Below are 27,032 nucleotides of genomic sequence, written 5' to 3' on the forward strand. Positions count from 1 at the left end.
CTTTTTGACTGACACATTGCTAAGTCAAAAATACCTTATTTCTACGTATGCATATAGGCTTTTATTATAATTAGTAAAACATGACAAAACAGGCATATTTATACAGATATTCTATAATGAGATAGTGTGTCACGCCCAAAGGACTTTTATCCTTTGTTGTTTTCGTTTTCTGCCAACCTACTTTCACATGCACGTGTGAAACGTTACACCATGACCATGAATATTGACCGTGTTCGAATATCGTGTTACAGAAAGGTGGCTGGCATAAGGTGTCACATTCATCAACAAACAACGCCTGGACGTAATGTTCAACTTTAAAACGTAATACAGTCCATTGGATTTACTCACAGACATTCCTAAATGTATTATAAATTCATGGACAGGTGTGCGCTCTAAACTCTAAATATTTCATGAATTATTTTCTAATTATAATTATTACACTTTTTCAGCCAAGCCTCGCTTAGTCTCATCATATTTTCAGGGGGGCCCTGCCAGCTGCTTTCAGTAGGGGGCAATAGTTTCTGCGGATAATCCCAATTGAGTCATTTGTGGGTAATTTTTTGCACATTTGGCTAATTTTGACCGTGACAACGGCACAACAATAGACTACTCGTGAAGCGGACGGCACCGTTATTTTGTACGTTTTAATACATCCGCAGTAAAAACTAGGGCAACCACCGGAATCGACCTCTGCAACTCGTGGCAAAACGTGATACTGCTGGGCCATGTTACATGGTAGATGCTTGGTTGTTTTAAACGTAATTAATTATAGCTTGACAATTTGACTCCAGCAAGTGACTGCCTTTTTTGAGCGCTATTGCTCCAATTACGAATGTTAGTCAATTCGTTACAGCATTGCCTTTGCTTTGAACTTCGTTAGCACCGTACGTAGCCAATGGTACTAATCGGAGGTGAGGCAGAAGAACAAATAACTAAATAAAATGCCAGGGTTTCCCTGGTTAACGCTCACTTACTCCCATTGCCGTTGGTTGCTGACAACATTACATGACAAACCTGAGTGCATCCGCTTAGCAACTTTAATTTAAAGAGCCATCGTGAACCTTCATTTGTAAGTGCTGAACGGCGGTATGTAAACACAAGGCACCAGGAATACCATTTGAATTGGTCACGACATGAGGAAACATTGCACAGCTAACCCTCTCTGTTGTAGCAAGACCGTATCAATGTCGCTTTCCTAGCAGAGGTTTATCCGGGATGGTATGAAGAAGGGGGCCCTTTGCAGTAAATAAAGGTGCTGAACTCATAGCGTCGTCTTGTCCCTGGCTTCTGGGACTGTGAGTGTAGGATAAGTGATCTGTCTTACATCACAGTGATTGAGCCTTCCTGTTCTGTCTCGCAATTGATTCCATCGATCAATCCTTGCGTTCCAGCATATGGGTCAATTCATAATGACGATACATTACTCCTAGATTTGAAGCTTTCGTGACTGCAAGGATTCATATTCTTAGGTTTTTTCGGTAAAGTCACGTAAGTAAAAAATTAAAATTGATAAAAATAAAATAAAAATCACGACGTTTCGGAGGCAACACAAGCTTCCGTCTTCAGGTGGAATCGTCACAGCACGATAGCTGTATCAAGTGAGAGAAATTCCAAGAAAACAGTCCGTGTATATATACTGGTTGAGGGTGGGAGGAGCCAAGGTAGGCCCTGAATATTATGATACATTACTCACTTTCGACAGTGCATTCACATACTATTGTCGAATTCAAGTCATAAAGATCATCCTTTTTTTCCATCAATACATGTGGAGTTAATGGCAGGTGCAATTCCCAGTTAAGCTTACCCTGTGACGTGCATCGCACAGCAGCTGATGGCTTGCTTTGCCATTTCCCTGTCAACGTGGCTGGGTGGGTATAGGAGTCAAACTGCTGACGTGTGCAGACTAGGCCGGCAGAAAACATGCTGATGGTCAGGATTTTCAGATGCCTAAAATATATGATGGAAGTCGACAAAGCAGGACACCCGCGGCATGCTTGAAGCCGTGGTATGCTGGAATGCACTTTAATTTCAACAATCCAGCTGCTTGGGGCATTTTAATGGGTGTGTTTGAGGATGTTGACCACAAAGATCTTTTTAAAAGACTTGACCGACTACTTATTGCTATGGCCAAGGAAAATTGTTTTCATACGTCTGTCTGGATGTTCATCCGCACAACAACGAGCGGAGCGCCGGGCGGCTAAAAAAACAGCACGTTGGCACAGTAGGGGGGCACAGGTGGTGCATCTGCCGGTCATCTCAGTCAGTCAACCCATACCACCTGGATCTGTCCCGTGACCTCCTGCCAGCGGGCGTTCGACATTTCACGTGGCCTTAAATTGCAGATAACCTGTCACAGGCATTGTGGTGACATCACCGTCACTTTGTGACGAATGGCGGTTGTTGTCAGTACATCTGAGGACAACTTGACATGTTTATGAAAACAACAATTGCTACAATTCTCATCACACAGATTAACAATAGCCGTGCATAGTTGTATAGTTTTTGGACACAATTGGCAATTTTATTTTTACTTTAAATGAAATGTATTGTTCTGCACTTGCAATTAATCCTACGGCCAACAATATTCATCGATAATGTCGCAATAATACGTTTTCCTACGTTAAATTACATTATAATTAGGGTATTGGGGTGCAGTTGAAGAATCTCATTGAAATATATCTAAAGGCTCCCTGAATGGACTGGCTTCCAAATTTTTTCTCTATGTGTATCCTAATACGTATTTGCAGAATACGGTCATACGGTAATTTTTGGTAAAATATTATATCTGCACGTAACCAGCACATGCGAGATGTTTAAATCACAGAGTAGCCAAAGGCGACTTCACATTTTACAGACAGCGCTTGAAAGCAAATGATGGGACTTTTTCATTCATTAAAAAAATACAAAAATACTTTTGCCATTGTAATGTGCTTACTTAGTATGTTCGGCAAGGCAGATTATTATGGTAGCCACAGTGGCTATTTCCTCAGGGCTCTTGCCGTTTCTACTGTATAGGGTGTGGATCAGCGAATGCATGCATGCATGTACGTAAGTCTGTGTGGGAAATAGTGACATGGTAGTTGAAAACATATCTCCCAATGATTGTGGTTCCTGGTCATGCACAACATCAGTGGTCATTGATTACTGAATATAGCTTGGTCTCCTCCCGGCTCTTTTTAACTTTATCCTACCAACACCCACCAGAGTAGTGCTGACCAAACACGGAGTTTGTGTGTATTGTGCCAGCGTTAATCGGTGCCCACTCTGGACGAGTTTCAGATTTTTTTAAATGTACATCGCATTTTCATATAATTTGCATGATGTAACAATTGAACGTGTCCTCCTACGAACAAACGTGGGGTCATTAGATGGCACGGGACACCACTCTTGGTGGAAAAAGAGGTGGACATGATGTGGTTAAAGTGACATCACTTCCTGTTTTTGGATCATCAGAAATTTGACATCTAGGCCTCATTTTTGGATTTTTGGATTTTGTGGATTTTTTTATTTATTCGAGAAAATTGTGGATTTTGTCTGCGGGTCCTACGGTTTTCCCTCCACATTTAGAATCTTCATGTGTTTAGAGTATTTGGCTGCTATACATTTCCACACGATAAGCCACTTCGTTGGGCTATCATTCGTGGCCATGTCGCTTCCGAAAATAGCTATACAGATCAATGGGCCTTAGTAAAAAAAATATTTAAAATACTTTATGGTGTTTGCAACACTATAGCCTCGTGTGCTATTTTGTGGTCTGAATAGGTGCCCGCTAAAGTCATGTTCAAGTTCAAGTTCATTTATTAGGTATAGCCCTGTGAGCCATTCGGCTCTTGAATCGGGTGCAACCGCAACAAACAAAAAACAAAAACATGAACAAAAAACATCTTAAAGTGAATATGTGACTAAGTGCAAACAGAAAATCCAAGAAAAGACAGCAAAATATTGCAGAAAAAGCACCATACACCAACGCTGTGTGCAAAAATCCCAGTGGGATGCAAGTTAAACAACAACAGCAACAACCACAAGACAACTTAGATTAAGGCCATCAGTCTAACTCTGTACTTCAACAAACAAACATGGCTAAACCAATACAGTACTTTCGAGAGTCTACGAGGCTAAATAAGGAATCTGTTTTTGTCCGTACCACACCAGGCTGGTGGGGACCTTCCGCATGGTGCTGCAGCAGCTGGTGGAGCAAGGACAGTTGGAGTTGACGGAAACGCTCCTTGATGAAAACAACGCCTCGATCATGGTGAGCACAGAGACGGACCACCAACACCCAAACGAGTTCACAGAATCGGACGTTTATTCTCCCACCGAGTAAAGCCCATGCAGCTACTCGGCCGGCAAAATGCTGATATAGGGATTATAAATATGAAAATAGAATGTACGAAAAAATGCAATGAAAAACTCATCACTACGGCATTCATACAAGTGATGTTCCAAATGTTCTGATTAATCCAAACAAATCTTAAGACTGGAATTTATGATGATCCAGAAGAAATCGAACCTTGGATTGATCCAAAAACATGACATCACAGGAAAGGATGCCCAACATTGTCACATCAGTGCATTTCCTGCCAAATATAGTGTCACCTTGCGTTGAGTGATGACACCTTCGTTAGCACAAAGACACATTACATCTTTAAATCAACTAACATATTTACAAAATTCGTAATACTCAAATCTGAAACTACAGGTCACAACGCTTTACTTTTTTCCTTTTTTCCTCAAATTGCTCCAATTTTGGAATTCCCTCCGATCATCTCTCTTCTGCCAAGTCCTTACAGCCTTGTTCGTTTCAACAAACGCGTTAACTCTTGTGCCCTGTCTTCACCAATTACAGTTTCCTCCGACATGAAGCCAAACTCCCAGCAATAATAATAATATGGATTTTATTTTCTCATGTGTCCAGGCAACGGTCACACTGGAACTCCAATACCAGGCGCTCGATGGCACAGTGGGTGCGTGGAGCGAGCGGGATTTTGTGGCATTCCACAACCGACATCTCATCCCAACCCCGACAGGGGACACGGACACACTCATGCCAGAAGATGAGACCGGTGGAGGTAAAAAAAGGTGAGCCCTAAAATTTGGAATGTTGCTGGGTTTGACATGTACAGTAAAACCTTGGATTGCGAGGATAATTCGTTCTGGAAACGTGTTTGTAATCCAAAGCACTCGTATATCAAAGCGCTCGTATATCAGTTGTGATCACGTGACGCTCGGCAGACAAAACGTATACGTACTACTCGTATTGCAAGACCTCGCTCGTTTATCAAATTAATATTTATTTAAAAAACTTGCTCGTCTTGCAAAACACTCGCAGACCAAGTTATTCGCAATCCAAGGTTTTACTGTATGTCGAACTTCTGTCGCACCGTACGTAACCAACCGAGCTCATTGGAGGTGCGGGGGAAGGACAACAAACTAAACACAAAAAGCAGTTCTTAAGAAATTAGTTTTCAATCTCGATTTAAAAGTGCTTCCTAATATCTGAAGAGCGTTCCAGACGGCCGCAGAAACACATCTGAGAGCGTGCGATGCAATTACCTTCTTTGTTTGGTGGTTAGCCAAAATATGCTGCACGGATGACCAGAGTTTGCATGATGGTTTACACTCCTTGACGAAATCAGCAAGGTATTGTGGTTCCTTTGTGGCAAGAACTTTGTGTGTAATGAGTTTGACCTTATAAAATGTTGAGGTACAACATTGAGAATTGTAAAAAAAAAAAATCCAAAAGCTTTAAATCACCACCCTCTTTGAAACACTTAAAAAAAATCGTGCTTATTATTTTGGACATACCTTATAACATTTCCATTTCCAACTCAAAAAGGTTGAATATTGACCACATTGAATATTTCACAAACTATTGTCAGATTGGGGAATATTCAGGACACAAATAAAATATACATCCCTGAAACGTATATATGTATATTTATATTCATGTGACGTAAAACGGCAGAAGTCACTTACATTTCTGTCCCCCAAGGTAAATTTCTCTCCTTATGATTACAAATGTCTCATAGCCCACTGGGGGTTCACTGTAAGACCTGTTTTTCTTGCTGCCACTTCAGAAGAACCAGCACGTTTTAACTCACAGCAGTTTTGTTTGCCATATTTCTTGTTTAAAATAACAAGACAAGATAAGTAGTAACTAAAGCCACTTTTAATGGGGCTGCCTCGGGTATTTTGTAATTGTATACCATTCAAGAGATTAACAACACAATCTAAGGTTCATCATTTGTATAAAAACAATTAGTCAACGGACATTATTGAATTTTGGTAATTATCAGACTGCATATACAATTATAGTTACGTATAATTCTGGCACGTGAGCATGTGTTAGCCCTAAACACCGCAAGGGCTCGTGCCGATTCTATGATGGCTAATCAAAAGCACGCACCGACTCGCATATCCGTAGGCCTGCTTCTACTTGCACATGAACTTCTGCCTCGTGTACCCTTGCCTCCAAGCAGACCAATCACGCTCAGATCCATAACAACACACACGTGCACTCGGGGTCGCGACCTCTCAGGTGCAAAATAATAAAACCCCGGGGCATATCATGTGAAGACGAGCAACTCACAGTACCAGAAGAGCACTGCGTAAACTCATTTGAGTGAGGTGTCATTGGGCATATTCTTGGTTCTTTCGGTTAAAGTCACGTAGAAGGGAAGTAATAAAATAATACAAATAAAACATAATAAAATAATTCTCACGACGTTTCGGCCACAACGCAAGCAGCCGTCCTCAGGTGAAAACCAGGTCTGTCGGGAGACAGCACACGTGCTTGGAGCATATATATAAGCTGGGTTGGGAGGGGGGGAAAGGTCGCTTCGACTAAAGAATTTGCATATCAAGATGAATTTAGCATATTTATGGGAAATGCAGGAATGTGATTAGTATTACATATGCCCGCTGCTTGCGTTGTGGCCGAAACGTCGTGAGAATTATTTTATTATGTTTTTTTTAATTATTCTATTACTTCCCTTCTACGTGACTTTACCGAAAGAACCAAGAAGATGAATACCTGCAGTCACGAAAGCTTTAAATCGAAATATCATTGGGCAATTGACAAAAAACTGAACTTTATATCCTGAAAAAACTTGCGGATTTACCAGGACAGCAGCTACCTAAAGCAGAGGATTAACCCCGCGTAAATGAGAACAAAGGGCAACCCTGGCGTGCACATACTTACATGTCAATGGTTGTTCACCTTGTAGAGCTACAGTATTTTGGAACAGTGGATTTGTCCTACAAAGCCCTGGACTGCCTCACACACTGCCAAACACTCTGTGGCTGCAAATGGGGTTTCGGAGAGCTGTTCTGCCATAGATATATACTAAATAACACTCGTGTTTAAAACGTTATGCTTTTCAAATCCACAGAAAGTTCTTGAAATTCAATATTGGACGAAAGAAATCCAAAGACGATGAAGCGGCGTATGTCAATCCAACTTTCGAAGGTGAGAAAGGCCACTTACCTGGGTTGCATGAGGTTAAAATCAGTGGCAACTTTGTTCTATTAAATACCATTCCTGCTACAGCAAAGCCCTTGTATATGGGCAAAGGGTACGCGTGGCACGCATTTGCAAAGTGCTGTGGGCTTTTGCAAACCAGAATATGGGCGACATTCAGGTTGTGAACGTGCTTGACCGTTCCCTGTGTGATTGCAGAGAGCGAGGATTCGGATGGATCAGGTGGGATGTCGGTGAGTGGCAAGGGCGATAACCTGGACACCATTTCCATTGCCTCAGGCAAGGTGGAGACATCGGATGTTTCCAACAAAAGGTGAATGCGGCTATAACGGGCAGTCGTGTAAGGAGAGCGAGATAGAATTAATCGATACGATAGCATGCATCGATAATATAGCACAGATATTGCAGTTTTCACCGGACACTACATGCCTGCATTACACCCCGATCACTGCAAACTGATGTAGGTATTTTCCCTAATAGTGTAATATGGCCATGCAGTATTGAGCCGCTATATATATGTCTGGATAATTAAACATCTAGATAATTAAACATCTAGAAAGTGTGTTTATACACGTGGAAGGAAAGCAGAGCATCAGTGAAAAAACCCCACATTCATACAGGTGGAAATTAATCAACTTGCTCGACTGCCTTACCCTGCTGAGCCGGGGGATGGTGACCAGAGGTCGCAACCGGGTACCCGATACCCGTACCCTACCCGATACCCGGCTACCCGTACCCGGCCGGGTACGGGTACGGGTACCCGTTTGCGACCCTGGTGCGGCCGGGTACGGGTACGGGTAGGCCGTGAGTCACTGGTGAGTCACCGTTTGTCACTCATTTCGGGTAAGGTACGGGTAGGGAACGGGTACCCGTACCCGGCCGGGAACGGGTCCCCATTTGCGACCCTGGTGCGGCCGGGTACGGGTACGGGTAAGGAATCAAAACCCGTTTACGACCTCTCATGGTGACCCCGGCTCCCACGGGTAAGGGAGGGAGTTTTACAAATTGGGGTTATTCACCAACCCTCACCTTTCAAGGTGCTAGAATGAAGTAGAAGTAGAAGAAGATGTGGTCTGGTTTCAAGACAAAATTGCGCACATTCTACGACAGGAGGCACGGTCAAGGTTCAGGGGGCGCAATCAGCTCGGGTTGATTATGACCCAAATCTACATCCAGATCCCGTGATTACGTAGATTCGGTTTTCTCGATCTGGATCCGTTAGTCAATTCAATGCAATCAATGAAAATAGCGTGTTTTTTTTTTCGTATAAGTACTGTGTAATAATGTAACTCTTATTTACACTTCTCAGTGTCGTTTGTGAATGTATGCGCATTCTGTAAATGTTATGTTGGTATTTTCACGTCAAATCAATGGGATTGAAATGGCTTCGTGAGACTTTTACAACGCCAGGAGCTGGCATTAAACAGCGAGGCGATGCTTTGCTCACAGATCGAAACCGGAGCAGAGGGTCGATCCGACTGCGGGCAAGCCGCAGAGCTACCAGGTACATTCTGGTGACGGTGGCGGTGACGGTGGTGGTGACGGTGATGGTGGTGATGACAGTGGCGATGACGGTGATGATGACGGTGGCGATGACGGTGATGGTGGTGGTGGCGGTGACGGTGATGATGATGGTGACGGTGGTGGTGGCGGTGACGGTGGCGGTGGTGATGACGGTGACGGTGGTGGTGGCGGTGACGGTGGCGGTGACAGTGGCGGTGACGGTCGTGGTGACGGTGGCGGTGGCGGTGATGGTGGCGGTCCCATCACGGCTCTCTTCATCTCCCCCGCCCCCCCGCACAGCAGCCAATGCACATGATGACCAGGCAGGAACACCGTGCAACGAAACATCACGATGCATCAAACTAATTACGAGAATGTGTTACATTTAGATGTCTTCATCATCATCATCTGTGGTCAATCTACAGCTGGATGAATGCCCTCCGCCAAGCCGCTGCCATATTTCACGATCCTCAGATTTAACCATTCACCTTGCACCTGCACACGAACTGATTTCATGTCTTCATCTCCAAGTTGAAGGTTGATAATTGCGCCTTTTGGCGTCATCTGGTCCAACACCATGTGAGACTAGGCTCTAAGGAAAGCTGTTTCGGGTGTGGACCAATCAACTTCAAGGACAGTGCATACATTATCAGAGTTGTGTTTTTTGTTTGCATTATGACTGCAGGTATTGTGGTCTATGCAAACATGACTCCTCGTAAAAAGGTGTCAGTTTTGTTGCCAGATAAAAGGGTAAAAAAACAATTATCATATTTTTCTACTGGCAAACGAGGTTCCAATGGTGAAGTTGAAGGTTGTTTCATTAAAAAATATATATCCATTCATTGGCTGTAACGCCATGATTTTTCTTGACCATCTGCCATCATACATTCTAGCGATGTCTCCTGCCCAAGCTCGCTTAAGCCTGCTGAGTACGCTGAATTATTCTTAACAGTTAGAATTTTGTCTTCAACCTGCGTATGTTCTAGAATCCAATTTCTGTCTCTCGATGTAATCGCAAGCATGCATCTCTCCAGACTTGTTTGGGCATTTCTATTATTTTTCACACGTTTTTTAATGCTCAATTAAATTCAAGATACATTCGGCTTATTTAGCATGTGTTTGAAAGATTAATGTTGGAAACTTCTGGAAGCAAAATAATACTTAAGGCACCATTCCAGCGCCTAAGACACCAATATGAAATCAAGCCCGTCCCATCAGTAAATATATAAGCTTTTTTTTAACTGACAGAAAATAAGCAACAAACCACGTGTATCTCTCTGGTTCACTTAGGCCTCACTGCCACCTTTAATACACTGCTATATGGGTTACTACTGATCACTCCACTCTTCATAAATGCTTGCGTTGCTGCCCCTTGCCCTCCTTCCCCCCACCCACCGCTGCTTGTGCGTTGATCCCAGGCTGCCTTGCTGGGTGTACACTCTTTCTGGGCCCCTCTGCTGGCTGCGTCCATCTGGTGACTTCTGCTGGTGGTGCTCTTCTACTGGGATGTGCTCTTCCCAGGCACCCTGATGAGTTTGCGACTACAATACTCCACCCCGTCGATGTACGATCACATGTAACTTCTTCATTTTCCACTGCGCCAATCGAGCCGCGCTGTGGCAGTGCCGAGAGCCAGTCCAGCACAGCTCAAGAGGCGCCAGGTGGATTGTTTTACTGCACAGCCAGATCAGTATCACATGAATAACCACACCCCTGGCCCTGCTTGGCCCCAAGCCAGTTTCACATCAATTGTGAGGCCAGAGGTCCATGGTTTGGTTTTGGCTCGGCTCAGCAAACTAGCCAGTGGAAAACCACCAGCACCGTGAGAGCTCTGCGCTGATATGGTTCAGATGTGCCAGTGGAAAAGCAACAACAATGCTGCTGGATATAAACACTTCTTCAACCTCCTTTTTTCTTTAGTGATATATATTTTTTACAAAGTAATCAAATTCTCTCCATAAACTCTATTATTGTTCTTATTGTTGTAACAGTGTGATTCTTCATATGCGTGGTGATATTAGAAGTGCTTTTCATGGATGCTATTGTCTGCATTTGACTGTCAAAAACACTCCTCTTGTTCGAACATACACCTGTGGATAAACGTAGATATTAGAATGGAATTGCAATTACCGCACTTCCAGTTTGCTCCACTCATCCATGGAAGGATTGTGAGGTACTATAGAGGCTACAGTACTTGTGGATGCTGCCTAGCCATAAATAAACACGAACAATATGAGCAATATTCCATGAAAATAAAGTGTGCCATACCATCATCATCATAAAGACCATTATTATCATCACGACCAATATCATCATCATCATAACCACCATAGTCACCATCTTTACCATGACCATCAACCTGCACAGGATGGGATGAACAATGGCCAATAGTTCATGAAAGTGTAGTGTGCCATACGATTATCTTTATCATCAAGACCATTATTATCATCACCGCCAATACCATCATCACCATCTCTACTTTACTGGCCCCCACCATTCGAATGTGTAATTTCCACAAGTGACTTACGACTGCCCATGGGGATGAGTGCCAGGGCTTTCCCAGCATCATCTGTGGCAGAATTTGCCCGAACTCGGAAGAATCCCCTGCTGGGTATGTGAGCGGGTTGCTGTTGCCACCACAATCCCCTGTCCTCTTGTGCAGGTGAGTGTGATGATCATTCGCGCACAGAAGCTGGTGGGACTCAACATAGACCCAATGGTGATTTTGGAGGTTGGAGATATAAAGAAGAAAACGAGGATCGAAAAATCCACGAATTGCCCCAACTACAACGAGGTGAGGGCCTGTGGTGCTGGTGTAATAAAGGTCGTGGAAGCAACTTCTGGATTCAGGGTCTTTATTTGTCTTTAGTTCACAACTCTCCTCATATAAATTCCACTCCTGTCTTACTCCTTCACGCTGTTAACAGACAGCGTGAGAGGGATAGAGTGAGACTCTTGCTGCCACGTGGCAGGCCTGGACCCCGCTCCAGCGCGGCCTCATCATTCGTTCGTTCCAGATCTGACCACGTGTTGCCCGTCTCCACCCCTTTTAATACCCGGGTCACGTGGTACCTTTCCACCAGTCCTGGTTAACCTCCATGGAATCTTCCAGATTCCATCGTACGATCCCAGGACCACGCCCCTGACTCGTCCCCCCATTGGCTGTGGCTAAAGCCAGCAGATCCAATCATCTCCTCCCAGATGTCACCTTCCCATTACGTCAGGGCCACGCCCCTAGACTTCTCCCCATTGGATATGGGCCAGGACCGGTAGAGCCAATCATCGTAACGAGGTGTGATCAATCAACCACCCGGATATACCATCACATTACACTTGTATACAGCCTAACTTATTCTTTGTTTATCTTTCGTTGCAGTATTTCGTGTTTGACTTCAACACGGCTCCCAATACAATGTTTGACACGATCATTAAGCTGACGGTGAGTGTAATAATCAAAGTTGTACATGACGACAAAAGTCCATCGTACAGATACGGGTGGCCCAGGTAGATCATTCACAGCAAAATGGGCAAGGGGAGAAAACGTGAGGAGAGACACGAAGACGAACATGTGTGGAGAGATCAGGAGAGACGAGGGGAACCCTTTAGAGTGAGATTCACACAAGTAGACACAACGACAGAGAGACACATTGAGAAACACATAGAAAGACGCAAGCAGAGAGATAAGAAAACTACACGGATGAGATGAGAGACACATTTAGAGTGACACTACCTCGCCTGGTATGCAGGAGGTCGTGGGTTTGATCCCGACCCTGACGCCTGTGTATTTGGAGCAGAGGTGTGGACTCGAGTCATGTGACTTGGACTCGAGTCAGACTCGAGTCATGAATTTGATGACTTGCGACTCGACTTGGACTTGCATAACAATGACTTTGTCCCACCTATGAGATGTGGACTCGAGTCATGTGACTTGGACTCGAGTCAGACTCGAGTCATGAATTTGATGACTTGCGACTCGACTTGGACTTGCATAACAATGACTTTGTCCCACCTATGAGATGTGGACTCGAGTCATGTGACTTGGACTCGAGTCAGACTCGAGTCATGAATTTGATGACTTGCGACTCGACTTGGACTTGCATAACAATGACTTTGTCCCACCTCTGATTTGGAGATTGCATGTTCTCTCTCCCTGTGATCACGTGGATTTGTATTCAGGTCCTCTAGTTTTTATCCTTCAAATTTAGAAACATGCGTTTAAGAGTAGTTGTCTGCTATAAATTCCCACATGATCAGCCACTTTGTTGATAGCCAGGTCGCTTCTGAAAAAGAGTCACATAGCTCAATGGGCCTTACCTGGTAAAAAATAACAAATAAATTCATCTTCTTGGTTCTTTCGGTAAAGTCACGTAGAAGGGAAATAATAAAATAATAAAAATCAAATATAATAAAATACCGAAAGAACCAAGAAGACGAATCCCCGCAGTCACGAAAGCTTTATATCGTTACAAATAAATTGTTTCGTTTAGACACTGCCCTCAAGTGTTGAATGCGGCTTGCACCTGGCTGTCTGCTCATGCTTCTCTGCACAGCTCTCCGTGGCGATAGTTGCATTGCTGATGATTTCCGTGTGTTTATTCACAGGTAGTTCACAATAAAGATGCGATCCGAAGTGGGACTCCAATTGGGACCTTCAAACTCGACGTTGGCACGGTCTACAGTCAGCCTGGTGAGCGTTGATTATTCATAATTGTTTTATTCTTGACTCGTAATAGCTGTGTTCTGTCTTTAAGACTGTTTTCCAATCCTGTTTCAGATTTAAGAAAATTTAGGTTTCTCCTTGTCAACGTTTTTGCTTCGAGCGAAAGTCATCCAGAGCACTGCATCACGCGCTTCTGCAGCCGTCTGGAATGCTTTTTCTTACAATATTAGGAAGCCACTGGAGCTATACACTTTTGAATCCCGATTGAAAACTCTTTTCTTGAGAACTTATTTTTGTGTTTAGTTTGTTGCCCTTTTCCCGCACCTCCGATTAGCACGGCTGACTACGTATGGTGCAAAAGAAGTTCAGCCTAGGGGATCCTAGGTTGTGAGATTTTCTCCTGCAGAAAAGAGTAGCCTTGGAAAACCTTGGACCTAATGGCTGGATCCACCGAGTGCACCGATGAGGAGATTAGCATGTCCTTGTCATTCATCGCAAAGCACCGTAGCAGGCTCTTTGTGGACTTGAGAGACAGAAGGCTTGGTCCACTCATTCTTGACCTGCCGGCGGAATGACTCCAACAGAGGGAACGATGAATAGTTGACGGGTCTATCTCAGGATTACAGGATCTTGTCCTCCTGGGGCCTTCAGAGATTCACGCTCGAAGAGTATTCCGAAACCCAACACTCAAGCAGACTGCGAAACAAAGGCTCTCATTTTCTTATGGACCTAGCCTCGAGAATAGGTGCAGCTCCTGCTGGACAGTCCGGTACATAAAGCTCGCAAAAGTGTCTCTGATCAAACTTGTAACCGAGGTTCAGGGTCGCCACACTCGTCCCAGACGACCAGCTACTCCTCGGAGGTAGAATCATCTGGCGGCGCCAGAGGATGGGCTCTTTTCCTCGCACCTTCAACAACGCCGGCACCATGCCATTGCTGTTGGGCCATGGCCGGCCGAATATCCTCACAGGGATTACCCTGGGCTTGGTGAAGTCTGATCAGATTAATTTTATGGCTATGAATTGCCACGTGTCTGCTGCGGCATTGACGACACACATCGTATCAAGATTCGAGAGAGCCCCGGGAGTTTGTCAAATGCTTCTCTTTATGCTGATGAGGATCACTCAAACTTAAAAAATGTAAAGTTTATATTTGTACCAAAAGTGGTGCCAACATTCTAACGTGCAGTTGTCCATTGCTGTTAAGCTCACACGCACGAAGCCAGAGTACCACTCAGCCAGATACAAAGTGCGTTGCTGCAGGATAATAATAATGATGATGATTGACAGTGTTGTTGATGATGTCTGTCGACCACTTTCCTCGTCCATGTTCATCGTAACTGGCAGACCACCGCTTCTACCACAAGTGGGCCACGCTGATTGACCCAGACGACATCACGGCCGACGTCAAGGGCTACGTGCAGTGCGACATCACCGTGGTGGGGAAAGGCGACAACATCAAGAAGTCGCACAAGTCGATCGAAAGCGACGACGACTCGCTTGAAGGGTTTGTGCATTCGGTTCCATCTTACACAACATGACGTAGCCAAAGGAACTTTGTGGACTCGATATTGAACGCACACCACTAGGTTTCATGAAAATTATGCCGATTAATAACGGTTCATAAGATCGGGCATAACACATATCTTTATCGTGTATCTATTTCCATTGGTTTACAAATGTGTATGTTTGATATACACAAGTGTGTGAGCGTACGCAGACCTTTCTCAATTCAATGTTTGCGAAAGTTAGTGTGCTACAAAGCCTGAGTGCACTGGATGAAATCCAGCCTTTGAATACACTTCCAGATGTTAAAGACTCAGATTAAATCTGTAGAGATGATGCTACAGCCAGATAAATTGTCTCGATCGTTTTATTGAGTTGCTCGTGAAACACGCTTCAAAAGCTAAAGAAATGTAACCTCAATACAACGGAACGAGTGTCGCAATGTGCATGCAATTTTAGGCACAACGCCTAGAACGCTATCTCTTCTATATCTGCACTGTCTCGACACCGTGCCCACATTCGCCCTCCACCTGTAAAGACCCTCAAACAAAAACCAGGCAATGTTTAACTTCTAGTTCACCCTTTCATAAACTTACTCTTTCTCCCCCAGCTGTCGACCTATTTTCCCAACAAGCGTTCCCACTGTGTATGTTCTCTGTACACCCGTGCTCAATAAACAGCAAACCTTGCAACGTTTTCCCCTCTGCATCTGCGCTCGAACGTTAAACATTTCTCACGTAAAAACTGTTTCTTGTCTTTTTTTGCTTCGTTTGCTCATGGAAAGGAACCTGATACTTCCGGATGGCTGCAAGGGGGAGAGGCAGTGGGCCCGTTTCTACGTGAATATCTACAGAGCCGTGGGCCTGCCCAAGATGAACACCGCCATCGTGGCCAACGTGAAGAAGGCCCTCATGGGCCAGGAGAGGGACCTCGTCGACCCCTACGTGCAAGTCTCCTTCGCTGGACAGAAGGTGCCAGCGAGCGGGGGGAAATTGGGGAGCGATCTTCGCATCCTTAATTGCTGCACCACGCATGCTACGCTGTGCGTGTGAATCAGTGTAGGGAGTGGAAGTGCAGTGGTTGGCGCGCTGCGCTACGAACTCAGGGACCCGAGTTTGATTTCTGCTCACGGCCAACACCAGTGACGAGTATATGAACCGGTCCCGGGCCTCCCCTAGGTCTACTCAGCCTCAAATGAGTAGCTGGTGCAGTGTGTAAACATCGCCACACTGGACACCCACCCCCTCGTGTGCTGTGACGGCCTTCACAGGTGCTCGCTCACAGCACTTGCCCCAACAGTCTGTTAAAGGCTATACGGGGGATTAGAGTTTTTTGTGGTTTAGTGCATAACATACATAATATGCTGCCGTAATAATGGTTAATACACTGGATTCATCTTCCAGTGCGGCAGTTGAAACAATGTCGCAAGTTCATTAAATTCCCGTGCCTCTTATCGACGCAGCAGTATAAATGGGTATGCCACATATTCTTGGTTCTTTTGGTAAAGTCACATAGAAGGGAAATAATAAAATAATATAAATATAAAACAATAAAAATTCTCACGACGTTTCGACTGCAACACAAGCAATCATCATCTTGCTTTTTTTTCAAACTTTCTTGCTGTGGATTTCACACCTGGTGATGATTGCTTGTGTTGCAGTCGAAACGTCGTGAGAATTTTTATTGTTTTATATTTATATTATCTTATTATTTCCCTTCTACGTGACTTTACCGAAAGAACCAAGAATATGAATCCCTGCAGTCACGAAAGCTTTAAATCAAAATTTATGCCACATATTCTTGGTTCTTTTGGTAAAGTCACGTAGATAGAAGACCAAAAAAATTAAATAATAAAAATAATAATAAAAAACACAAATAAATTGAATATAATAAAAGCAAAAAACCAAAATAAAATTTTAAATGGTAAAATAAAAATACTAAATAATAAAAGCAAAAAACACACGACGTTTCGATCGCAACACAAGCGGTCTTCATCAGTCTTCATCAGGTGGAGAGGTATGCCACAGTCAATCGGCAGGTCCGGGTATGGTAGGGGAAAGTGTAGCTGCGCCGACGTCTTCCAAAAAATATGGCCAGCATGGAAGAGAAGTACAATATGTGCATGTATGTAGAGTGCATCTAAAAATGCTCTCACAATTCTGCATTATCAAGGCTATATCTGACAGCGAGCCCCTTTCATTGACTTTCGACTGATATGATCAGAAACAAGTACAATGTTTTTATGTCAAATGAACTTAAAGAACAGCATGACTTAAGACCATGAAACGTATCCTGAATATGCTGGAGAATATAGATAGGCTTTTCTTCATACACCTATTTTGAATCTCCCATTATTTTCATGTTTTCTTCCTAACCTTTAAATATACGAGCCACTTTACAATGCTAAAATCACCAAAACCAAGTCCATCGCACTCACTACCATTTCACTAATCCCTTTCCGATGCGCTTCTGCGGCCGTCTGGAATTCTCTTCCTTCCGAAATTAGGAAGCCATTGGACCTATGCGCTTTTAAATATAGATTGAAAACGAATTTCTTTTAAAATGCTTTTTCTGTGTTTAGTTTGTTGCCCTTCCCCCGCACCTCCAATTAGCACGGTTGGCTACGTAGAGTGCGAAAGAAGTTCAACATACATACATACCACATCTCAGTACATGCAGCAGAGGAATGTACTTTAATGCAATATCAAACTGATAATGGCAATCACCAAAATAAGTATTAGATATAAACAATAATAACTGGACATCTGTGAAAAAGAGCTTTATAGTTAATCATATTCCTCCAGTATAAATAGATATTCTGATTCTGATGTGTCCAATTTATAAAAAGTAACCTGGCAAGGAGCAGCAGAGATCACATGTTAGAACATGCCCTGCATGTCCCAGGAAACTGTAGGCTGACTTGCAAATACAGTAATCAAAATTAGCACTCATCTACACTAATCACACATAAACAGCAAATGCATTGCTTTACAAACAAAATCTGTCCCCAAATTCTAAGATCTGATGCTAAACCAACCTTGTACCCTGATCTATACTTGATGAGGACACAAATAATTACCATCGGCCACGATATATTCACCGCTTAATGAAGGCCTCCTAAAAACGGCCGCCATTTTTTTTCTCATGGTTCTGCAACGCAACAGCCTGCACAAAATTCGATTTCATAGTTCCATCTCCACAGTGGACGGATAACATCGGGCACGTTTCCTTCTTTGGCCGCCGATACAACGTTAGTTCCACTCATTGGCCGGCATCCCTCGTCACCCTTGCAATGAGCAAACGCCGCTTAAAACCACTGATCGGTAAGGCACATTGATCGATGAACTCAAATGCTCAAATGCAGTTTCATGTTTCATAAGCAAACAGATGCCTTTCAATGTATGCATGTCTTCATGATTTTCATGTAAGTGACCTCTTGTGTTTTTTATGCCTTTATGCACTATGTTTCGTTATATATAGATGCCACATTATTTTACTTGGTGCGATATCGTGACTGTTGTTATTATTACTGTAACTTGATATTTGATCTTTCTCAGGATTACCATTTGCGTTTTTATGCCTTATTTGCAATATGTTATTTAATCATAATCGTCACTAGTTAAATATTTAAAATATAATTTTGTAATATGTTCGACATTGTCATCTGTTGCCATTTTTTCCCTCCCTTATGTATTTCTTTTTATTTCTATATTTCTCGCGACCCGTTATGCACGTTACGTTTGCCAAGGAACCGATGCCTTTGTTGATGAAACCCGATTCAAGAGCTTCTTAGCTCACAGGTTACTTCAAAATAAACTGAACCGAACTGATTATCGCGATGAAATCATTCTCTCGCGATTGACTCTGCGTGCTGCGTGCTGTGCACTGGCGCCCAGGGCAAGACGTCGGTGCAGAACAACAGCTACGAGCCGGTGTGGAACGAGCAGGTGGTGCTCACCGATATCTTCCCACCACTCTGCCGCCGCATGAAGCTCCAAATCCGCGACAGCGACAAAGTCAACGACGTGGCCATCGGCAGTCACTTCATCGACCTCACGAAGATCTGCAACAATGGGGACAAAGGTGCGCCAGTTTGCAGAGGTGTGGACTCGAGTCATGTGACTTGGACTCGAGTCAGACTCGAGTCATGAATTTGATGACTTGCGACTCGACTTGGACTTGCATAACAATGACTTTGTCCCACCTATGAGATGTGGACTCGAGTCATGTGACTTGGACTCGAGTCAGACTCGAGTCATGAATTTGATGACTTGCGACTCGACTTGGACTTGCATAACAATGACTTTGTCCCACCTCTGCCAGTTTGTAGGTGAAAGTGAAGCCCTTGCAATGACTTGCTTGTGCCATTGCTGGCGGAAGGGCTTTCGCTAGAGGGGGCTATAGAGCCCCTATATAGGGAACCATAGCCATTCTAGAGTATTTTGGCCTACTCTTTCACACTAAGAATACTTTGACGAGTTAAATTAGCACGTTGTTACATTCATTATAAAGGTTATTTTTGGTTAGATCGTGTAAATATGAATGTGTCGTTAACCCACCGCCACCCGACACAGCAAATTAGGAAGGTTTGTGATTTCTTCAGCACACCGGTGTGTTGGAGAGTAAACCCACAGCATTTACAATTTGACTACGACATTTCGCTGGTGATTACAACCAGCTTCATCTGGTGATGAGCCAGAATTGTGTAGAATCTTCCTGTTTCCGGTCTTAATGACACAGTTGTATTTAAGCGATCTACTCTTCGTTCTGAATAATAATGGTCGCGAAAGCCTACGCGTGAAACGGACGTCATTGCATGCCTACTCATTGTCCACAGTTGGGCGTGCTTTTGTACCCAGCGATCAGTGTTCGTCAGATCACTAATCAAACCAAACGTGTAATAATGATCAGTGCTTGTATTTGCCAAATGAAGTGCGAAACCAGGTTAATATGATGGTGCTTGCACAGTCACTAACAACCCAGTTTTAATCACACGTAGACTCTGGATTGCAACTATGCTGGCAAATTGCTTTGATAATATTACAACGAACATCTTCGTTGCACAGTAAAAATAAATAAGTAACAGATAGCTAAGATTTATGTCATGGAACTGAGCCCGCATCTCTGAAATTCTGGGTTTGAAGCCCTCAGTCATTCCCTCGGGTGGAGGAGGTTGAAATGTACATTGAGTCGACCCGTCTCATCACGGTCACCAGTCTTACACCAAAGCCTCGTTCTGAGTTTCTACCCATGCCTCTTGCGTGTGTGGTGTGTGAACGTGGTATCATAGGCAACGGGACTCGAACACGTGCCTGAGGAGAGAGGTTCCTGAAATGAATATATTTCAAACCTTTCATGTACGATTTTGTATGTTGAGATGCGGTACAACTAAAGTACTGTGGATATGAAGGCAATGTTGTTGCACAATTACGCCAGTTTGCTCTCAACTACCTTTATCACAGTATCTTGGAGTAGTGAACCTCTCCACGCCCTGTGCTCCCACCCACGAGGTCCGCTGTAGATCCCCTTCAGTTAGGAGTGGGAAATATATGGCCTGCTAACCACACCGTGCCTTGGGAGAGCTTTGTGCCTTATTCTTCCTCCTCTAAAGACTGCCGTATTATTTATGGAATAAAGAAGTTGCCGGTGGTTTCTGGCGAGTTTAAATCATCCCGTTGAAGGTGGTCAACTGAGTGAACATCCCTCCAGGGACAATTATGAAGAAAGAGCGTTCCAGACGGCCGCAGAAGCGCATCTGAAAGTCACTGCATCGCACCCTTTCAGATGCGCTTATGCGGCCTCCTGGAACGCTCTTCTGACATCAGTAAGCTACTGAAACTATGCACTTTTAAATCATCTAGATTGAAAACTCATTTCTTTAGAACGGCTTTTCGTGTTTAGTGTGTTGTCCTTTCCTCTGCACCTACTGATTAGCACGGCTGGCTACGTACGGATGCGATAGAAGTTCAACATACACACATAAACACAATGAAACGACTCATGGCCTTGTAACAAAAAAAACGTACAACGTTTGTTCGTCCTTCTTTGTGTTCCTATCAACATGGTGCTGTCAACTCGGTGTTCCTCGCGCTGCCTCCGCTACACAGCTGATATACACGCTTTGTAAAGAGGTGTTGTGACGATGTCATCGCCACCCCCCCCCTTCACTCTTGCAGGCTTCATGCCGACGTTCGGCCCGGCGTGGGTCAACATGTACGGCTCGACGCGCAACTACACGCTGGTGGACGAACACCAGGAGCTGAACGACGGCCTCGGGGAGGGCGTGTCGTTCCGCGCCCGCCTCCTCTTGCAGCTCACCACCGTGCAGCTGGACAAGACGTCCCCGGAGCTGAACAACACCACGGAGGTTATGGTGGAGGATATTCCGAAGATCAATGATGTAAGCGAAATGCTGTTCTAACGGCTCGTCTCGTCGCTGTCATTTTCTTTCTTAAGATTTACAAAACGTAACTCTGTTTGTGGTGTACACCTGCATTTCAGCTCTTTGAGGAGAGGGTTGGTGGATTGTATGGATTTGTAAGACATTTGGAAAGGGTGTCCAGTGTTGATACATAGCAAGTGACACATATCTTGGTAAGGCCCCACCCTAACAGGATTAGCAAGTAAGTGGTTGAAAAGTAGCTTTTAAAATATTAGGATGGTAATAAATTAGCTTTTAAAAAATTACTAATTGATGGTGATTCATAAACGTAAAGTCACTCACGAGTAAAAAAAAAAACATGAAGATAAATACAGCTGAAATTAATACAGTCAAAAAATGAATGCACTGTGTGTACGCATGTTCCCCTTGGTGACAGTCGGTGCTTGGAAAGATGGAAGAGTTTTTCTTGTTCGGAGCTTTTCTGGAGGCCACGATGATTGACAGGAGTATCAGTGAAAAGCTCATCAGCTTTGAAATCAGCATTGGTGAGATGCCACTTTCCACCTAATTAATCTACACCGTCTGGCAGTCTGAGGGCTGTTAAGACATTACAAACTCACCCTCCAGGGATCCCCTTCCGCGGTTTTGGGGAGTGCCTTTAATGGGAGGGGTGAGCTTGCTTGAAAGAGCACAGTTGTTGGATGTCTGGTCAAATATTTTATTAATTTCAGCCGGAGGTCTGATTCTACGTTTAGCTTCATCCTGTATGTTTATAATGGCAATCATAGGAAGTCCAGATACAAAACAATGTCAATGCCTTGTCTGAAATCTAGGAATATTCCCCTCTTCTGCTGATTCATGCCATATAACAACAGTGTTCGCTAACAGCTTTAACACCTCCCAATTGTGTGAACTCTAGAACATTTTAATTCTTGACTTAAAGCTTTCGTGACTGCAGGAATTCATATTATATGGGTCTTTTCGACGTTTCGATCGTAACACAAGCAAGCCTCATCAGGTGAGACAAAGACAGCAGGAGAACTGCTGCTGCAGTCTGCTGCTGCACTCACCTGATGACGGTTGCTTGTGTTGCGATCGAAACGTTGTGACCTATTAATTTTCTATCTACATGACTTTACCGAAAGAACCAAAGAGTATTGTTATTGTTTTTAATTACTAAAAATAAAATATACAAAAAAAACTACGACGTTTCGATCACAACACAAGCGATCGTCATCAGGAGGAAACAAATAGGGGGAAAGCTGCTGATGCAGACTGTTTTAAAGGTTTAAAATAGGTGTAGCCCAAGGGTCATAAACGAAGTGGGCGGGGCTCTGGAACATTTTGCCTCTGACCAGAGGTCGCAAACGGGTTTTGATTCTTTACCCGTACCCGGCCACACCAGGGTCGCAAATGGGTACCCGTACCCTACCCGTACCCTACCCGAAATGAGTGACAAACGGTTACTCACCAGTGACTCACGGCCTACCCGTACCCGTACCCGGCCGCACCAGGGTCGCAAACGGGTACCCGTACCCGGCCGGGTACGGGTAGCCGGGTATCGGGTAGGGTACGGGTATCGGGTACCCGGTTGCGACCTCTGCCTCTGACCCAGTGGTGGCGCTAGACCAGTGGTTCCAGAGCCGCGTGCGGCTCTTTAAAGGGACTTGCTTCATGACACGTGGTTTACTAAGGAACCACCTTCTCGTACTCACCACGGTGCATTGCGGCTCTTGAAATATTGAGGTTTTTTTTTCTTCTTGGTTCTTTCGGTAAAGTCACGTAGAAGGGAAGTAATAAAATAATAAAAATAAACATAATAATATAATTCTCACGACGTTTCGGCCACAATGCAAGCAGCCGTCCTCAGGTGAAGACCTTCTACGTGACTTTACCGAAAGAACCAAGAAGATGAATCCCGGCTGTCACGAAAGCTTTAAATCGTTTTTTTGTTTACCAGGTTCGAAAAAAATAGGCTCTTCTTGTCATTTTGGTTTCCGACCTCTGCGCCAGACATAAGCATAGCAAACGAATAGCCCCAGGGGCCCCGGATTCATGAAACAAATATGGGTTGAACCATATTTTTCGGTCAAATTCAAATCCTAATAAACATTAAAAGTGACGTAATATCATCCCCATTTTGTCTGCATCTGTCTGCTCCTACCTGACTCTGCACCTCTAATTCCATTCCATCTGTCTCATTTGTGTGTCTCTTCTCTCATTGCACTGCATTTCATTACATTTTATTTTTTCTGTCATCTTCTAGATTTAATGGGCCCCCCCCCGAAAGTAGTATCGACTTAGGGCCCCCCCAATGGACCCGCTGTGACTCCTAACATTCATATGATTACCCCTAATTCGAAACGTCACTCTTAATGCCGATGTCCTGTCATTCAAAGGGAATTACGGAAACAGCATAGACGGGCTGAACAAGTCGAACCCCCAGGAGCGCAGTGACGACGAGGATGAAGATGACGATGATGATGACGAGGAGGAGACAGTGCTGCTGACAGCCGAGAAAGCCAAGGGCGCGGATGATTTATCGTCGATGTTCTCTACCACACCTCCCATGAAGCCGGAGACTAACGACAGGTAATTGTGCTCGCATAAGCATTCTCTTTTATAGTCTCATAGACTGCCTGGGGGGCAAGCACTCATCATGTCTCGTCCAGGGCTATACCTAATAAATGAACTTGAACTTGAACTCCTGTTGGGAGATGATTTTACCCATCCTATTCCATCGGATGTATTTTCAGTAGTGGTATTCCCTGTTTTTTCGAATCCGAAATGCTCCAATCCTATCCTGCACTCTTAAATCTCAATTGAAAACTCATTTCCTTTGGACTGCTTTTTGTGTTTAGTTTGTTGTCCTTCCCTCGCACCTCCGATTAGCACGGTTGGCTACGTATGGTTCGAAAGAAGTTCAACATTGGAGAGCTATACATCACAATCACAAAAACCTGTGCAGTAGTAATTCAGTTCGCTCCAGAATTCACGATCGGCTCAAGTGTCCAGTCTTGCAAGTATTACAGAGCTAACCATGCCCACGTTGACGGCTGTGTGCTGGCAGGCAGTACTTCCACATGCCTTACTACGAACAGAAGCCGTGCGTGCACGTGGAGAGCACGTGGCACGACCAGCGACGGCGTCTCTACAACTCCAACATCATTGACAAGATCGCCGACAAGCTGGTACGTGCGCGTTGGTCTGCTGCCCCGCTGCGGTGCCCCACACTTATGTTGTACGTACGTTGAACTTTCTTCTCACCGTACGTAGCCAAGCACGCTAATGATGGAGGGTTCATAATTATTTTTGTTGGGTTAGAGCACTTAAGTGTGAAGCCAAATGGTAAAATATAGTAGTAGGTTTTTACCCTTTTAAACTGGTACAAAACTGACACCTTTATTCAAGGCATCATGTTTGCAATAACCACAACACAAGTAGTCAAAAAAGCAAACAAACAGAAGCAACTCTGATAATGATAATAATATGCACTGTCATTGAAGTTGATTGGTCAACACCCGAGACCGCTTTCTTTAGAGCCTAGTCCCCATTGGTGTTGGACCAGATGACACCAGAAGGCGTACAACTCAAACACAGTGCAATATCAGACCAGATGGTCCAACACCAATGGGGACTAGGCTCTAAAGAAAGCCGTCTCGGGTGTTGACCAATCAACTTCAAGGACAGTGCATATTATTATCATTATCAGAGTTGCTTCTGTTTGTTTGCTTTTTTGACTACTTGTGTTGTGGTCATTGCAAACATGATGCCTTGAATAAAGGTGTCAGTTTTGTACCAGTTTAAAAGGGTAAAAACCTACTACTATAAGCCAAATGGTGTTGTACACCCTCCTCCAGCCTTCACAGATAAACAAATCAAGTTGTTACGTCACCAAATCGTGTCAATTTAAATAATTTTCAGCCATTCTAGATTTGAAGCTTTCGTGACTGCAAACTGTTTTAAAACAGTCTGCATCAGCAGTCGGCCATGCTTTCCCACCTGATGACGGACGCTTGTGTTGCGCCCGAAACGTCGTGATTTGATCTAGTTGTTTTCATTTATTTTGTTTATGTTTTTACCTACGTGACTTTACCGAAAAAACCAAAGAGTTATTTTGAGCCAACTCGTGTATTGAAAGACAACGCACGACACTATGCAAGGATCTGCAGGGAGTGTTTTGCATACTCCTTATTGTTTTTACTTCATTGTCCATGTTTCCAATCGATGTCACAATGGGCAACATGCAATTATTTACATCATTCTTCATTATCAAATTCAGTTTTCAAAATGACTCAACCTGCTCTTGCGCTTCACTTTATTCTATAATTTTATCCCGATTCACTTTCAGTAATGGCCATAAAACCACAGGCTGTTGCATTTTTCCAGCTGTGTCTCTCCAGCAAATCATTTCACTTGTTTAGTGAAATCAATAGTACCAATATGAATACTATCAGCAGCAGCAGCAACAAAGCTGCGTCACGTGTTAGAATTATTGCTGAACTGGAAATTGTTTGTGTGTGCTGCAGGATGAGGGCATCAGCGACGTGAAGGAAGCGATGAAGACAGATAAGCCCCATCCGGAGCGCAGGCTGCGAGGAGCCTTGGAGGAGATGAGCAGCGGTTGCGAGTGAGCTTCACCCGTTGCACCTCATTGCTTTCATGGCTTTATTTTGGTGATTTTTGAAAAGTTTTTCGGTTTGGCCATGTTTGTTTGTTGTAGTACAGAGTTAGACTGATGGCCTTAATCTAAGTTGTCTTGTGGTTGTTGTTGTTTGACTTGCATCCCACTGGGATTTTTGCACACAGTGTTGGTGTACGGTGCTTTTTCTGCAATATTTTGCTGTCTTTTCTTGGATTTTCTGTTTGGACATAGTCACTTTAAAATGTTTTCTTGTTCATGTTTTAGTTTTTTTGTTTGTTGTGGTTGCACCCGATTCAAGAGCCGAATGGCTCACAGGGCTCTACCTAATAAATGAAACTTGAAAACTTGTAACTTGAAGCGCCTGAGGAAGCGTTGAGTCTGCGGGGCACCTAGCTCCGGGTTGTCACCCTTATCAAGCCGATCACGCAGTGTACTGACCTTCCTGGAGTCACAAACCGGTGAAACTGTCGTTAGCAGTCGGTGTCACTGCTAAACATCTCAATGTGGTGCAGGGAAATTGGACATTAATGTGGCCTTTATTGTATGAGCTGCAGACTCACTTTTATAAACTTTAATAATATGTAAGTTAAGTATAAAAATATGGTTTCATACACTGTTTCATGAATATATGTTAGACTTATTCATATTCTATAGCACATTATGTTAAATTCATCCAATTAGTATAATGCTGTTGGGCTAACAAAATTGAAAACTCAAGTATAGTAATGTTTGCGAGTCTGTGAGTATTTTTGTATACTCCACTCATATTAAAATTATATTACTCCACTCATATATTTTTGGTTGTAACTCGTGTATTGGATATTCGTCGGAATGTTTTTTTGGCAGTTAAAAAAAAA

General features: G+C 43.8%; 2 protein-coding genes across 2 annotated transcripts in view; both read left to right on the forward strand.

Moving 5' to 3' along the window:
- LOC144725110 (otoferlin-like) overlaps window positions 1-10,563 on the forward strand; it is a 46,145-nt gene extending 35,582 nt beyond the window's left edge. Inside the window, exons 4-9 of the mRNA XM_078604581.1 lie at window positions 4,153-4,252; window positions 4,916-5,079; window positions 7,392-7,468; window positions 7,679-7,793; window positions 8,930-9,054; window positions 10,505-10,563. Of these exons, the coding sequence (XP_078460707.1) occupies window positions 4,153-4,252; window positions 4,916-5,079; window positions 7,392-7,468; window positions 7,679-7,793; window positions 8,930-9,054; window positions 10,505-10,563 (640 nt within the window). The remainder of the gene's footprint in view (window positions 1-4,152; window positions 4,253-4,915; window positions 5,080-7,391; window positions 7,469-7,678; window positions 7,794-8,929; window positions 9,055-10,504) is intronic.
- Window positions 10,564-11,657: 1,094 nt separating this feature from the next.
- LOC144724951 (otoferlin-like) overlaps window positions 11,658-27,032 on the forward strand; it is a 71,151-nt gene continuing 55,776 nt past the window's right edge. Inside the window, exons 1-11 of the mRNA XM_078604293.1 lie at window positions 11,658-11,777; window positions 12,360-12,422; window positions 13,586-13,670; window positions 14,990-15,149; window positions 15,933-16,119; window positions 19,045-19,231; window positions 21,325-21,548; window positions 21,967-22,075; window positions 23,930-24,122; window positions 24,601-24,721; window positions 26,060-26,160. Of these exons, the coding sequence (XP_078460419.1) occupies window positions 11,700-11,777; window positions 12,360-12,422; window positions 13,586-13,670; window positions 14,990-15,149; window positions 15,933-16,119; window positions 19,045-19,231; window positions 21,325-21,548; window positions 21,967-22,075; window positions 23,930-24,122; window positions 24,601-24,721; window positions 26,060-26,160 (1,508 nt within the window). The 5' untranslated portion in view covers window positions 11,658-11,699. The remainder of the gene's footprint in view (window positions 11,778-12,359; window positions 12,423-13,585; window positions 13,671-14,989; window positions 15,150-15,932; window positions 16,120-19,044; window positions 19,232-21,324; window positions 21,549-21,966; window positions 22,076-23,929; window positions 24,123-24,600; window positions 24,722-26,059; window positions 26,161-27,032) is intronic.

The sequence above is a fragment of the Lampetra planeri genome, chromosome 22 (assembly GCF_965212315.1).
Source record: "Lampetra planeri chromosome 22, kcLamPlan1.2.h2, whole genome shotgun sequence".
Taxonomy (NCBI): Eukaryota; Metazoa; Chordata; class Hyperoartia; order Petromyzontiformes; family Petromyzontidae; genus Lampetra; species Lampetra planeri.